The sequence below is a fragment of the Raphanus sativus genome, chromosome 7, assembly GCF_000801105.2.
Source record: "Raphanus sativus cultivar WK10039 chromosome 7, ASM80110v3, whole genome shotgun sequence".
Taxonomy (NCBI): domain Eukaryota; kingdom Viridiplantae; phylum Streptophyta; class Magnoliopsida; order Brassicales; family Brassicaceae; genus Raphanus; species Raphanus sativus.
Window position 1 is genome coordinate 5,392,784 of NC_079517.1, and position 14,012 is coordinate 5,406,795.

General features: G+C 36.5%; 4 protein-coding genes across 4 annotated transcripts; 1 reads left to right on the forward strand and 3 right to left on the reverse strand.

The window, feature by feature from the left end:
• Positions 1-44: 44 nt before the first annotated feature.
• Positions 45-3,033, forward strand: LOC108817189 (probably inactive leucine-rich repeat receptor-like protein kinase At5g06940). Its single transcript, XM_018589830.2, has 2 exons — positions 45-2,350; positions 2,430-3,033. Exons 1-2 carry the CDS (start codon positions 118-120, stop codon positions 2,786-2,788), a joined length of 2,592 nt encoding a protein of 863 aa, XP_018445332.1. The 5' UTR covers positions 45-117; the 3' UTR covers positions 2,789-3,033.
• LOC108817190 (uncharacterized) lies at positions 2,802-6,519 on the reverse strand. The gene is made up of 8 exons (XM_018589831.2): positions 6,216-6,519; positions 4,603-5,627; positions 4,328-4,514; positions 4,026-4,235; positions 3,764-3,931; positions 3,524-3,688; positions 3,326-3,439; positions 2,802-3,240 (listed from the first exon to the last, which is right to left on the reverse strand). The coding sequence occupies exons 2-8, from the start codon at positions 5,610-5,612 to the stop codon at positions 2,944-2,946; spliced, it is 2,151 nt and encodes a 716-aa protein (XP_018445333.1). The 5' UTR covers positions 5,613-5,627; positions 6,216-6,519; the 3' UTR covers positions 2,802-2,943.
• A 2,696-nt stretch (positions 6,520-9,215) lies between these two features.
• Positions 9,216-10,223, reverse strand: LOC108817062 (polygalacturonase inhibitor 1). The gene is made up of 2 exons (XM_018589659.2): positions 9,631-10,223; positions 9,216-9,544 (listed from the first exon to the last, which is right to left on the reverse strand). The coding sequence occupies exons 1-2, from the start codon at positions 10,184-10,186 to the stop codon at positions 9,300-9,302; spliced, it is 801 nt and encodes a 266-aa protein (XP_018445161.1). The 5' UTR covers positions 10,187-10,223; the 3' UTR covers positions 9,216-9,299.
• Positions 10,224-12,281: 2,058 nt separating this feature from the next.
• LOC108814182 (polygalacturonase inhibitor 2) lies at positions 12,282-13,509 on the reverse strand. The gene is made up of 2 exons (XM_018586693.2): positions 12,933-13,509; positions 12,282-12,844 (listed from the first exon to the last, which is right to left on the reverse strand). Exons 1-2 carry the CDS (start codon positions 13,474-13,476, stop codon positions 12,393-12,395), a joined length of 996 nt encoding a protein of 331 aa, XP_018442195.1. The 5' UTR covers positions 13,477-13,509; the 3' UTR covers positions 12,282-12,392.
• Between the last annotated feature and the right edge of the window lie 503 nt (positions 13,510-14,012).

Below are 14,012 nucleotides of genomic sequence, written 5' to 3' on the forward strand. Positions count from 1 at the left end.
TATCTCTTTTTCCTCTTAACATTTTACCTTTAATTTATACTCATCAATAATGCTTTTAATTCTCACTCTCACTCTCACTCCAATCACTCTCTCAGCAGATCTTCTTCATTCTCTTTAATGGCCACCAGATTCAACCACCAGTTCTCACTCTCATTGGCCCTCACATTCTCCCTCTTCTTCTTCACTACCTTCTCTTTCACGGAAGACGTTGAACTCGCTTCTCTCCTCAGATTCAAAGCCTCCATCGATGATCCAAAGAACTCTCTTTCACGTTGGTCCAAAGCTTCTTCTCTTCACCACTGTAACTGGACCGGCATCACTTGCACCAGAGCTCCTTCTCTCTACGTCTCTTCCATCAACCTCCAAAGCCTAAACCTCTCCGGCGAAATCTCCGACTCTGTCTGTAACCTCCCTTACCTAACTCACCTCGACCTCTCCCAAAACCTCTTCAACCAGCCTATCCCTCTTCATCTCTCCTCCTGTCTCACCTTAGAGACTCTGAATCTCAGCGCCAATCTCATCTGGGGCACGATCCCTGATCAGATTTCTGAGTTCACCGCGTTGAGAGTTCTTGACTTGAGCAGTAACCACGTCGAGGGTAAGATTCCAGAAGGGTTAGGGTTACTCTCGAATCTCCAAGTTCTCAACTTGGGAAGTAATCTTCTCACTGGTCTCGTCCCTCCTGTGATAGGGAAGCTAAGCGAGCTCGTTGTTCTTGATCTGTCTGAAAACAGTTACTTGGTTAGCGAGATCCCTTCTTCTATTGGGAAGCTAGACAAGCTTGAGCACCTTCTCCTGCAAAGGTCAGGCTTCCACGGAGCGGTTCCCACTTCGTTTGTGGGTTTGACGAGTTTGAAAGTGTTGGACTTGTGTCTGAACAACCTCACCGGTTCCATAGGGCCTTCTTCTCTCAAGAACCTAGTGTCTCTTGACGTCTCGCAGAACAAGATAACCGGCTCTTTCCCTAGTGGCGTTTGCAGCGGCAATAGCCTTGTTAGCCTTTCTCTACATTCTAATTTGTTTGAAGGATCACTCCCTAACTCCATTGGTGAGTGTCTTACTCTGGAGAGGTTTCAAGTGCAGGAGAATGGATTCTCTGGTGAGTTTCCGGTTGGGTTATGGTCATCACCGAAGATTAAGATTATTAGAGCAGGTAATAATCAGTTCACAGGTCATGTTCCTGATTCTGTCTCTTTAGCTTCTTCACTAGAGCAAGTTGAGATAGATAACAACTCCTTTACTAATACAATCCCACATGGTCTTGGACTGATCAAGAACTTGTATAAGTTCTCTGCTTCGGAGAACGGGTTTAACGGAGAGTTACCTCCTAACTTCTGTGACTCACCTGTCCTCAGCATTGTCAACATCTCTCACAACACTCTCTCAGGGAAGATCCCTGAGATCAAGAACTGCAAGAAGCTTGTCTCTTTGTCTCTGGCAGGGAATGCATTTACCGGAGAGATCCCAAAATCACTTGCTGAGTTACATGTTCTGACTTATCTTGATCTATCTGCTAATAAGCTTACCGGTTCGATCCCTCCAGAGTTGCAGAGCCTGAAGCTTGCTCTCTTCAACGTGTCGTACAATAAACTATCAGGTGAGGTGGCTCCCTCCCTGGTATCTGGCTTACCAGCTTCCTTCCTGCAAGGCAATCCAGGGCTCTGTGGACCCGGTTTCCCCCATCCCTGCTCCTCTGGTCGGTCCAGCTTCTTCCATAAAGCTTTGTTGTTACTTCTGATATGTTTACTACTTGCTCTCGCCGCTTCCCTCTTTGTGTCATATCGTTATTACCGAAAGAAAGCTCAGTTCAAGAGTACTTGGCGGTCGGAGTTCTATTATCCTCTCAGGTTAACCGAGCAGGAGTTGATGAAAGTGGTGAATGAAAGTAGTCCTTCCGACGTATACGTTCTCAGTTTATCGAGTGGAGAGTTAATAGCTGTGAAGAAGCTCGTGAACTCAAGGAATATATCATCCAAAGCTCTGAAAGCTGAAGTGAGGACCATAGCGAAGATAAGGCACAAGAACGTTATTCGAATTCTTGGTTTTTGTTTCACAGACGAGCTGATCTTCTTGATATACGAGCACACGCATAACGGTAGCTTGCATGATATGCTGCTATCAAAGCCTGGTGATCAGCTGCAGTGGAGCGTTAGGTTGAAGATAGCATTAGGTGTTGCTCAAGCGTTGGCGTACATTAGCAAAGATTATGTGCCACACTTACTCCATAGGAATCTTAAGTCGACAAACATTCTCTTGGACAAAGATTTTGAACCAAAGATCAGTGATTTTGCTCTTGACCATATCGTTGGAGAGGCTGCTTCTCAGTCCTACTCCTGCTATACTGCACCAGGTACAATGTCTAGTGATCATTACTGATTATGAGTGAACTTTATTGGTAATCATGTGTTTCTTTCTTTGAATGTATCCAGAAAACAATTACAGCAAGAAAGCAACAGAAGAAATGGATGTTTACAGTTTCGGAGTTGTACTACTAGAACTTGTAACGGGGCAAAGAGCAGAGGAAGGAGCATCTGGAGAGTCCTTTGACATAGCGAAGCAGGTAAGGAGGAAGATAAACTTGACAGATGGAGCTGAGCAAGTTCTTGACCAAAAGATCTTGTCCAACTCTTGCCAATCAGACATGCTAAAGACCTTAGACATTGCTCTCAACTGCATCGCCGTTGCTGCAGAGAAACGACCTTCACTGCTTCAAGTCATCAAAGCGCTTCAGTGTATAATAAGCTCTTCTGTCGCAGCTTCATCTGAAGAGCTTCCAGTTTCCGCATAAACAATATAGCCAAGAGAGAGAGAGACCATTTTATTCGCTCTAGTTTTTTACTATAAAAACCAAGATAAGTGCGTATGTTTTGTTTTTGGAGTGTGTGTGTATGAGAGACAGAGAGAGAGAGTTATGTATGAATGTACATCTTATGAGCTTTGGTTTTAGATTTCTCCAAGGAGTCTGTATCTTTCATTAGTGGGAGAGAAACTAAGATTGTCCTTTTCTTCAACTCCTTTGATGATTTTGTAGTATGGAGGAGATCTTGATGTAGTATCTACCTCTTCGTTGTTGTTGTATACTATGTTTTGTATCATAGAAACCTTAAGGTTGTCACTGAACTCTTCAACCATATCTGTCAACTGTGGACTAGAAGGAAGACAGTACTCAACCGGATCGACTTGTCTGGGAAAGTCTCTAGTTGCATCTCCTGATGATGAGCTTCTTCTCTCAATTATGCTCTGGAAACAAAGAAACAACATAGTTTTAGCAAAGACTACTTTTCTTCCTATCTAGTCACTGGAAATAAAAGAAAACAAGATGAACCTGAGCGTTGAGCTCCTCAAGAACAGTTCCTGGGACGGGGTATGGGCAGAACTCATCTGGGGTGAAGTTGCATAATATCCTTTTTATCAAACTCAAACCAATTGATGGGCAGACCTGCACAAAACAAATATTAAAACCAAGAGACTATGTAGCATCACAGCTTCAGAGACTACTAAATAATGAAGTATAATACATTACCTCATCTCTGGTGGAACTGTCTACAAGCATTTCTTTTGGAAGCATAAGGAGATCGCTCAGTTCATTGAGCAAGTGGAAAGGTTTAAATGTCTCATCTCCTCTTTCCTCAGAATGATCATCATCGATCTCAAAGATGTCTGTAAGCAATCTTGACCAGTAGCCAACCTGTATATAAACTTTATGTTAGCTAACATACATAAATGTCATGTACAACTTGGAATGGTTTATATATGTGTATACCGTGTTTTTAAGTTTTACTCCAGATTCAAAGCTCAAAACCCCTGCTGGGATTGGCAGAACTCTTGGGTCAGAGATGGGATCAGAGTCGGAATCAGTTGGTTGAGCCGACTCACGGAGAATGGCATTGAACATAGCCACATCAAGTCTTGCTATGCATTGCTCCATTACCTTTTAGTTAGAACAGAACATGTCAGTTAATTTCAGTAGGACAAAAGCAAGCACCATTCCACTGTGTAATAAGAGAAGTAAAAAGAGAGTGTACCATTCTTGTCAATACATGCAAACAACCACATCTCTCTGCTTGAACAACAGGACAGAGCCGTTGAAGAGCCTCCTCAAAAGCTTTTTTCCACAGGTTTAAAGAAAAGCTCTCTTGTAACCTATCACATGTTGATGGTTCTGAAAAATTCCCCATCATTTCACACTTTGTTGAGCCTACTCCTTGAGGAGATCTCATATGTACCATCATTACCTAAAACAAAGAGTGTGGGAATCTAAAGCTATTTAATATCTCTCCATCTTGCTTTCAACACAAGAAAAGGATGATAATATGGCTTTTTTTACCTGTGACCATATGGAACCAACAGTACTTGTGAATAAACATGATTCAACTCTTCTTAGTGCAGCTATCAGAGTTCTTATATCTGTCCAGTCTTCTTCAAGCCAGTTTGATCCATTAATATTTGTTCCACCAAATTCATGTGAAATTATCTCTCTCAACATGACAGTGTTGGACAACCAGAAAGTTAACCTGCGCCAGAGAACAGACAAATGTGTTTTTTCTTACCAGTTGCTATAGATACATATACACAAGAAGAATAAATATCTACTTTGCTTACCTAAGTACATCGCTTCCACAGGATTTCAACACCAAGTAGAGACCAGATACAATGTTTTTGGCTACTGATATTAACTTGTTTTCACTCTGATTTTTTCTAGCTAGCGCGTAGATCCTAGAAAGATCACGTGCAGGTCTGTGCAGCTCATGTTCCGAGCTCCCATGCTCTGGAAACACAGAGTACAGTGACATCTCAAGAGTAGCCACTTCTCTCAGCTCTTCTTCGAGTCGCTCGATCCTAGATTCCAATGTCCCAATCTTTTGAGTCAAGTCTTGGTTTCTTTCGCCTTCCTTGTCCACATGTACTACTTCATTGTCATTGTCATTGTCACTGTCAGTGCTATTATTCAACGCATCTTCGAACTTGTCATCTTCTTTTGCATCCTCAAAAGAAGCGTCATCAACCGTTTCAGGAGAGAAAGTCTTTTTAGTCTCAGAGCTGCTTCTATAAGAGGAGAGATCAGACAAAGCTTTTGCCTGATGACTCTTACTGGATCTCACGGTCTTTCTAGCAGTGCGGTGGAACGTGCTGGATCGAGATCGAACCGAACCGACACTGGCTCGTCCCTTTGATGTCAAGGGTATATCCTGAGAGCTTCTGCTCTTGGGAACCCTTGATGACTTCTTATCTTCAGGGGAGAACACATCACCTCCTTGAGAAGAAGAAACAGAATCATTGTTTGTTTCGGTCCCTGATTCGTCACCGTAGTCCACCATCATCAGAGTCTCATCATTCCTTGGCTTCTCGTTAGCATCGTCCATGTAATGAAGGTTCATATTTTCATAGACTTCAGAAGACTCGGATCCAGTTGTTGAATCGTTTAGAGTGACTGAAGAAGGATCAGAAGCAGTCGCATCTAGAACTCTGGAAACAAGCTGAGCTGCATTCAACGGTTTGACTCCTCCATTGGCTTTGCTAGTGGGCTGCTGTTTCTGGTCTTTCTTTGCCAAAGTGGAACTGGTTCTTGGCTTTGAGGTAGTCGAAGTTCTTGGCCTCTCGAATCTTTTCATCTCCGCAAAATCCACCTAAAAACAGTTACCATGCAGAGAGACTAATCAAACAACAACATCTCAGTAAACCACATTCTGCAGTAGTGACTAGTGATCAAGAAAATGTAATGTCTTAGGAGTTGTAGCCATTCATTTTTTTTTAAAAAATAATAATAACAGAGTGATGAAATCTTGAGAAGCAAGGCAAGAGAACATGATCACCGACTCAAATGTCGACATTATTGTAGCCTGATCATAACTCGTGACAGTAACACATGTTTCCACATTGACAAACAAACATTTCATTCATTCATGAGCATCACAAAATTTTCATGATTATCTAATTATTTACTGTACGAAACAATACGAAAAATAAATTAATAATCAACTTGTGCCGACACTAACAAGACACAAGTAAGCATTATTAAGTAACGTATGAGCACGTCTTCATATATTATTTAATCAAAGAAAAAAACACCAAGTGTCTCTTCATCTCTCTTTTTAGACATTACAACGTCGGGAAAAGGATCGACGATGATCGGATTTAAAAATGAGATAGATGAAGCAAAGAATGATGATGATGTAGATGAAATCTGAAAGATGCATTTGAGTTTTGTTACAAACCTGAGAGTAAAGATCCAAGTTGATGATGATCTGAAGAATCAGGATGATCCAGAACAGAGCAAAGCAGAGAAGATAATAAAAATGGGGGGGGAGGAGATGTGTTTATTTTTGTGGGAGTTTCTGCAGAGAATATAACAGTTTGTTGTGAGTTTGACTCTCGGGTTTATAAGAGGATTAATGGTGTAGACAATTCTTTCTCTCTGTCTGTATTTAGATCGGTCGGTGATTAGTTTAATCAATCAGATAGAGAGGGTCAGTTACACCTAGAAACAGATGCTACGTCGTGATCTTCCCACTTCCGCGTTTTTTGTAACGTTCAAATTTAATATGTCATGGATCCCAAAAAGCTAATGAAACAAATAAATACGAACGAATAATGGTCCATTAAGAAATACTATAAGACAGAAACAAATATGTGAAACAGTGTGCTATTATAAAGTAAAAGAAATTTTACAGAGGAGGCATCTATCTATCTTATTAAAATAGGAACATTACAACTTTCTCTAGGTGGATATTTAAAAGTGGATCTCATATGTTTAAATTAAATATCTCATTCTTTATATATAATACATACTATAGTCTAACTTTACATTGATGTATTTCCTTAAATATAATTCTTCTTTTTGTCTATATTCCATATATGATTTTTACATTTATTACATGTCGATTTAGATAAGATATATACTAAGAATACTAAAAATATTAATCGTTCTATAATTACCCTATACAATTCATTTTAAATTGATCAGTATATTTTCATTGGCCATATTAATTTTATTAGTACGAATAACATTAGGTAGATAAGTCATAGACACATACATAAAGATATGACTATTCTTATAACTACGTTGGGCCTAATCTACTTTCTAAAACAAATAACACATAGCTTCGTATATTGTATAGAAAATAGTAATATTGTATAGTATTATACTTATACAATAATACTAAAAACAAACCAAACTGAAATATAATATATATCGAAAATGCTTTGAACCATTACACACAAAATATATTTAGACTTTAGAGATAAAATTCACTTTGAAATTACGTAATAATTATTTTAAAAAATTAAATTTCGTAATGTACAAAAACATAAGTTTTATGTAAAATTTTGTGTTACAATAAAAAAACACAATTCGCGCTTGCAAAGTGTTATTTTTACATACGAAAGACAGTTTTGATATTTTTTTAAAACACAAAATTGAATTATACAAACTCGATACTACATAAAACTAAACAATATAGAATACATTTTAAAAATAAAACCCGTGCGGGTGCGTATATGTTTATATAATATATAAATATATTATGTTATACATATTTTCATATAAATAATACCCCAATGTAAGTTTTGTATAATAAATGTTGAACATACAAAATATATAGCACTATATATTTTAAATAATATAAAAAAATCTACTTTACGTTATCATAAAATTTAAAAATCAGATTTAGTAATTAAACACATTGCTTATTTAAACACATTAGTACACATTGTTATTAATCAAAATTTTATATTAATACACATTGCAATCATATATAACCTTTAGTAAAAACAAAGATAAAAAAAAATTGACTCCCGCTCGGTCGAGCGGGTCATGATCTAGTCTATCTTATTAAAACAGAAACATTCTGTTGGACCTAACATTTATTTTGTAAGTTTTTAAATTAAATACACCTTTATACTTTATAGTTAAACCTACATTAAATCACTAATGTTCATTTCTTTATACTACTATCCATGTTTCCAAACAATATACTTATTTCTTTATACTACTATCAATGTTTCCAAACAATATATTTTATATACTACTATCAATGTTTCCAAACAATACAATAATTAATCTTAGTTATTTTATATCCATCATTTTCTCTTTAAAATTTTGTAGAAACGTCATAATTTCAGAAACTACAAAATAATGAACTTTAAAATTTGGATTATAAGATTACAAATTATGAAACTATTACAATTTCAATCAAATTAGATTACATATCGGTCATCCATCAGTTCAATCGGTTAGTCTCGGGTTTTAGTGACTTTATAATATGAATATTTTAAAAAACTAAATTGAATTGTTAGATCTCCGGATTAACCGGTATAATCACAATCAGGTTGAATTTAAAAACACTGATTTAAATACAAAAATATTTTAAACACACACTCTTTAAAAGTTAACAAAATATTTGTTAAGTTATTAGTGAAATTTTTCATCGTAAAGTATTCCGCGCTTCCAAAGCGCGGGTCAAGATCTAGTTTATATTATTACTCAAAACGAAAATCTAAGCAACTTGTTCCTTCCAAATGTGGCAACAACAAATCATGTGTTAGAATCACATGGATGTGTCGATATATCGACAAAGAATATAACACAATTGCTTAGACAAGTGAATTATGCCCGTGGGACCTCCAGAGTGTGTGATATCCAAAGTTGGAAGAAGAGAACATATATGAAGATATTATCTCAACTCCAGAGACCATCAAATACTGAGACGAGTTAACTACACCTCTTCTAGTGATTATGAGATCTTGGTACGGATCCAGTGTCTTCAGTAAGGCTTTCTCAGGCACTGATTCAAAATCTTTGCTGTTGAGCAAGTGTCTCATCATTACACAAAGAGCAGCTGAGAAGTAAATGACAATGAGACCAGACATGATTCCCAAGCCATGGGTATACTGCTAATTATTTTCCTAATATGGTTATACTACAAATTCTCCCATTCAAATTCCGCCCGACCTGGTTCAATCAACAGAGTTGCTTAACCGGATATTTGAGTCGAGAAAGTAACTGGGCCTTCAGAAGTGAAGCCCATAATGAGGGTGCAAATTGAAAACGAGCCCGTAATGTTGAGAGGTCCACATTAGAGTAAGTTACTACCGTTATAAGTGAAAACAGAGGATGAGTATTCGTCCAGAATTCTTCTTTGTTTTTCCTCTATTTGTGGGGTAAGGTAACATCTACCTTCATCTTCACTTTGAAAATGTTCTAAGAACTCATCAAATACAAGATGTGATACATGTTTTATTTAATCAAATCCAGATGATATTACATTTTTTTTTGGGAAACCTAGAGATAAGCTTGGTTTTTACTTGCAACTATCAAGAGGTGCACCACACAAACACTTGTTGTGAAAATACGTATAATAATCAAATCTCTGAAGACTGCCTCCAGTGGGGATGGGTCCACAAAGTCTGTTGTAGCTAACATTGAAGCCATCTTGAAAATCATTGTTTCCTAGTGATTTGGGTATCGAACCGGAGAGCTGGTTGTGTGATAAGATAAGGTAAGGAACTTCTGCTGCAAATGATCCAAATGACTCTGGTATCGTACCTAAGTGAAAGTTAAAAGTTGATGTTAGAAAAAAAAAAGTACATTTTAAGGGATGAGGAGTAGAATGAAGGAGGGTACTTATATACCTGTAAGCTTATTCCTACTAAGATCAATGCCCGTAAGTTTAGGTAACGAGGAAAGGGAGCTAGGTATGGAACCAGAAAGCTGATTGAAGGAAAGGTTTAAGTATTCAAGATTCATGAGCTGTTTCAGAAACTCAGGAACCGGGCCGGTGAGGTTCAACCTGCTAAGCGTGAGAAAACGAAGATGCTTGAGCTTGGTGATGGTGGATGGGATCTGACCGGTGATGTTAGTAAGCTTGTGGAACGTAAGTCTCTGAATATACGGTAAGTCACCGACTTCAGGCGGGATCTGACCGGATATCTGACCGGCGAATATCGTTAGGGAGATGACGCGGTAGTTAACGGTGGCGTCGCCGCACTCGAGGCAGTACCAGGAGCAGCAGTCGCTTTCGGGGTCCCACGAGGCGAGGTGGTAAGGGTTGTTTAAGGACTTCTTGATCTTTAGGAGGGTGTTTTTGTCGTTTTGGTTACATAAATCTTTCGATGACGCGATGGTGATGAGGTAAGTGATGAAAAACAAGAAAGAGAAAAGCAGTGTCGTGTTTGGCGTATGATCCATGTTGTATGGTGTTTGGTTTTGAATATTTTTGTTGAAAGTGTGACGATCATATATACACCATAGAGATTAGATATTTGATTTGATAGAAACCTTAATAGTCAATACGTTTGATTAAGATGTCGGTGTTGAATATGGTTGGCTGGTGCCAAAGAGCTGGCAGTCAACATGTGCCACTTGAGTACTACTACCCTCTCCACCACAGCTTCTATTTTGACTTTTTCTGAAAAATTATTCATGTGTAAAAATGTTTGGGTTTAGAATATTAGACGAAGCACTTGTAAGCTTCAACAAATCAAATTTGCTTTTGATACAATTTTAAAACAGTATTCACAAGTAGTTTAATTTGCGAAATGAGAAAATTTATATAATTTAAAACAGGATTTGAAAAATGAGACACCAAAAAGAAAATAGCATCTAAATGTATTTCATGACACTAAATATGTCTAGACAAGCATCTAACATGAAAATAACATCTGGCGTGAGAGAAACTGTCGGAACTCGGAAGCATGGAGCTGATCCTTCTCCACCTATCAAACTAGAAAAGCATGGAGCTGATCCTTCTCTATAGGACTATCAGAAACAGAACATATGCAGATGGGATAGCAATATGGTTTGGATCAAAAATAAGCACCTAAATCATTCTTTACATTCTTTTTTTCTTTATTCTTTCTCTATTTAGAAGTTAAAAACACCTTTTGTAAGCAGACGCACTAGATGTAATACAGTTTTTTTGTTTGAATATTGTTTTACATTCGTTCAAAAAAATATTAAAATACACTGCTATCTTTTTAGTAAGTAAATAATAATAACAAAATTACCAATTAACGGGTATAGTCCAGGGGTCTGTACATAGCAACTATCTAGAACTTTTAAAGTATGCATAATCCACTCCATTTTTTGGATTAACAAAACTTTATGATTTGATCCATTCTATAACTATTCGAAACTTTAAAATATTTTTCTAACAAAAGTCAAATTTAATTTATAATAGAAATATTTTATCACAAAAAATAATATTTTACTTATCTTTAAAATTTTAATAGCTATAATCAATTAGTGAATAAAAATGTTATAAAATATAACAATTATATCATTTATACAGGCATGTATACACTTTATGTAGAACAAAAATTAGCTTCACTCCCTAAGGTGAACCTTTACATTCACCCACCAATAGGAATTAGTTACTTGAGATTTGATATCTTTTAAAAAAGGAAACCAAGTAATAAAAATTTAATGAAATAAAATTATGTTTTTAGATAAATAAAAAATAGTAGCAATTATAAAAAAATATAACCTTTTAATATTGATAAATCCGTCAGAAAATACTAAACCCTAAATACTAAACCCTAAACCTTAAATTCTAAATACTAAATCCTAAACCTTTGGAAAAAGCCTGAACCCTTGGGCAAATCCTATACCCTAAATTATTAATCTTAAACCCTAAACCCTAAACCTGTAATCATAAACCATAATATTAAACCCTAAATTCTAAACACGAACCCTTAAACCCTAAACTCTTTGAAAATATTAAATCATAAACCCTTAATCCTAAACCATAAACCATTTTGGAATTTAGGATTTAGGGTTTATTATCAGGGGTTATGATTTAGGGTTTAGAAATTAGGATTTAGTTTATAATTTAAGGTTTGGTTTAAATTTAAGGGTTTAGGGTATAGGATTTGCCCAAGGGTTCAGGCTTTTCTCAAGGGTTTAGTATTTACAATTTAAGGTTTAGGGTTTAGTATTTAGGGTTTAGGGTTTAGTATTTTCTGACGGATTTATTAATATTAAAAAGTTATATTTTTTTGATAATTGCTACTATTTTTTATTTATCTAAAAACATAATTTTATTTCATTAAATTCTTATTAATTGGTTTCTTTTTTTAAGAGATATCAAATTTCAATTAACTAATTCCTATTGGTGGGTGAATGTAGAAATTCACCTTAGGGGGTGAAGCTAAGTTTTGTTCCTTTATGTATAACCAATTGGAACGGATACTCATTTTCAAAATATTAGTATTTGTAGATTGTTCCATTTTTAGCATATATTGACTATTAGTATATATTGAAAATGTGCTATGAAATCATCAAATGCACATTAATTTGCTTCATGTTTTTATTAATTATTCCGAATGAAAAATGCACATGTCCTTAGACTTTATTTATACTGGTGGTAATAAAGAAAGCTTGGTTGCTGGAAACTTCACTTGCATCTCTGAAGAGGTGCACCACACAGACACTTGTTGTGAAGATAGGCATAAGCATCAAATCTGTGAAAATCCCCTCCCTTGGGGATAGGTCCACACAATCTGTTATAGCTAACATTGAAAGACTGAAGACTAAGTTGGGTCCATTGAACCGGGATACTCCCTGTGATCCCATTGTGGTTCAAGTCCAAGAGATTAACTGTCTTAGCAACCTTAACCTTGGAGATATCGAATTGGAACATGTTTCTTGATATATCAATGATCCATGTCTTTTTATTGGTTCCAAACAACATGGAAGCATCACCTTTGAGCTTGTTACGGGAAAGATCGATCCGGTAAAAGTCTAGCTTGCCTAGTGACTTCGGTATCGAACCAGAAAGCTGGTTGTGTGATAGGAAAAGGTCAGGGACTTCTCCTGGAAACGACCCAAATGACTCTGGTATCGGACCTAATGAAAGTTATAAATGCTGATGTTAGAAATAATACATTTTGTTAATTAATTAGATTAGTCGCCTAATGATAAAAGATTTTTTTACCCGTGAGCTTGTTCCTGCTGAGTTCAAGATACCCGAGCTTAGGTAACAAAGCAAGAGAGCTAGGTATTGAACCAGAGAGGTCGTTGTAGGAAAGGTCTATGTACTCGAGATCCTTGAGCTGGCCAAGAAAATCAGGAATAGCACCGGTCAGGTTGGTCCAGCTGAGCCTGAGAAAACGGAGATATTTGAGCTTGGCGATGGTGGGTTGGATTGGGCCGGTGAGGTTAGAGAGCTTGCGGAAGATGAGTGTTTGCAGATAAGGTAAGTCACCGACTTCAGGAGGGATCTGAGCTGATACCTTGTCGCCTGATATGTCTAGGGAGGTGACACGGTGATTAACAGTTGCGTCGCCGCACTCAACGGAGACCCAGGTGCAGCAGTCGTCTTTGGGATCCCAGGAGATGATGTTGTAAGGGTTGTTAAGTGACTTCTTGATCTTGAGGAGGGTGTTCTTGTCATCTTTGTGACAGAGATCTTTAGATAAGGAGGTCTTGAGGTGGAGCGTGAAGAACAAGAAGAGGAGCAGTGTCGTTGTCTTACCCATAGTGGTAATGCTTGAGTTTGAGTTTTAGTGGAAACTTGTAAAATGATATATAGTGCTAACTAGGGGTGGACATTTTATCCGTGAAATTTGATTCGATTCGTTATCCGTTGCTATTCGATCCGAAAATTCCGAATATCCGTAAGCTTTCGAAGCAAAGCAAATACTAAAATTCAATATCCGTTAATATCGAAGCAAATCACAAATATTAAAATTTTGGGAATCGAATATCCGATCCGATCCGATCCGTCAATATATAAATACATGTATATTTTGATTATATTTAAAATTTTAAATATATAAAATTATTATTCTAACATATGATTCGACAGATTCTATTCACATTATTACTTATATAAAAGTATTACATAAAAGAAAAAAAAACATTTATGACAATTATAATTTTTTTCTTAAGTTTTGTGTTATTATAATTGTTAATTAAGTTTAAAATTTTACAAAATATGTAGATTCACTATATCTTTTAATTTTTATCTTTTATATCATGCAAAAAAAAATATTTTCCAAAAAAATTTGTATCA

Bases quoted from the DNA above. Each gene is read 5' to 3' on its own strand.
- LOC108817189 (XM_018589830.2), top strand. From the start codon at position 118: ATGGCCACCAGATTCAACCACCAGTTCTCACTCTCATTGGCCCTCACA. The intron at 2,351-2,429 runs GTACAATGTCTA...GAATGTATCCAG, and splicing joins CTCCTGCTATACTGCACCAG to AAAACAATTACAGCAAGAAA.
- LOC108817190 (XM_018589831.2), bottom strand. From the start codon at position 5,612: ATGAAAAGATTCGAGAGGCCAAGAACTTCGACTACCTCAAAGCCAAGA. The intron at 4,515-4,602 runs GTAAGCAAAGTA...TCTCTGGCGCAG, and splicing joins TGTGGAAGCGATGTACTTAG to GTTAACTTTCTGGTTGTCCA. The intron at 3,689-3,763 runs GTATACACATAT...GTTTATATACAG, and splicing joins GAGTAAAACTTAAAAACACG to GTTGGCTACTGGTCAAGATT.
- LOC108817062 (XM_018589659.2), bottom strand. From the start codon at position 10,186: ATGGATCATACGCCAAACACGACACTGCTTTTCTCTTTCTTGTTTTTC. The intron at 9,545-9,630 runs GTATATAAGTAC...ACTTTCACTTAG, and splicing joins TAGTAGGAATAAGCTTACAG to GTACGATACCAGAGTCATTT.
- LOC108814182 (XM_018586693.2), bottom strand. From the start codon at position 13,476: ATGGGTAAGACAACGACACTGCTCCTCTTCTTGTTCTTCACGCTCCAC. The intron at 12,845-12,932 runs GTAAAAAAATCT...AACTTTCATTAG, and splicing joins CAGCAGGAACAAGCTCACGG to GTCCGATACCAGAGTCATTT.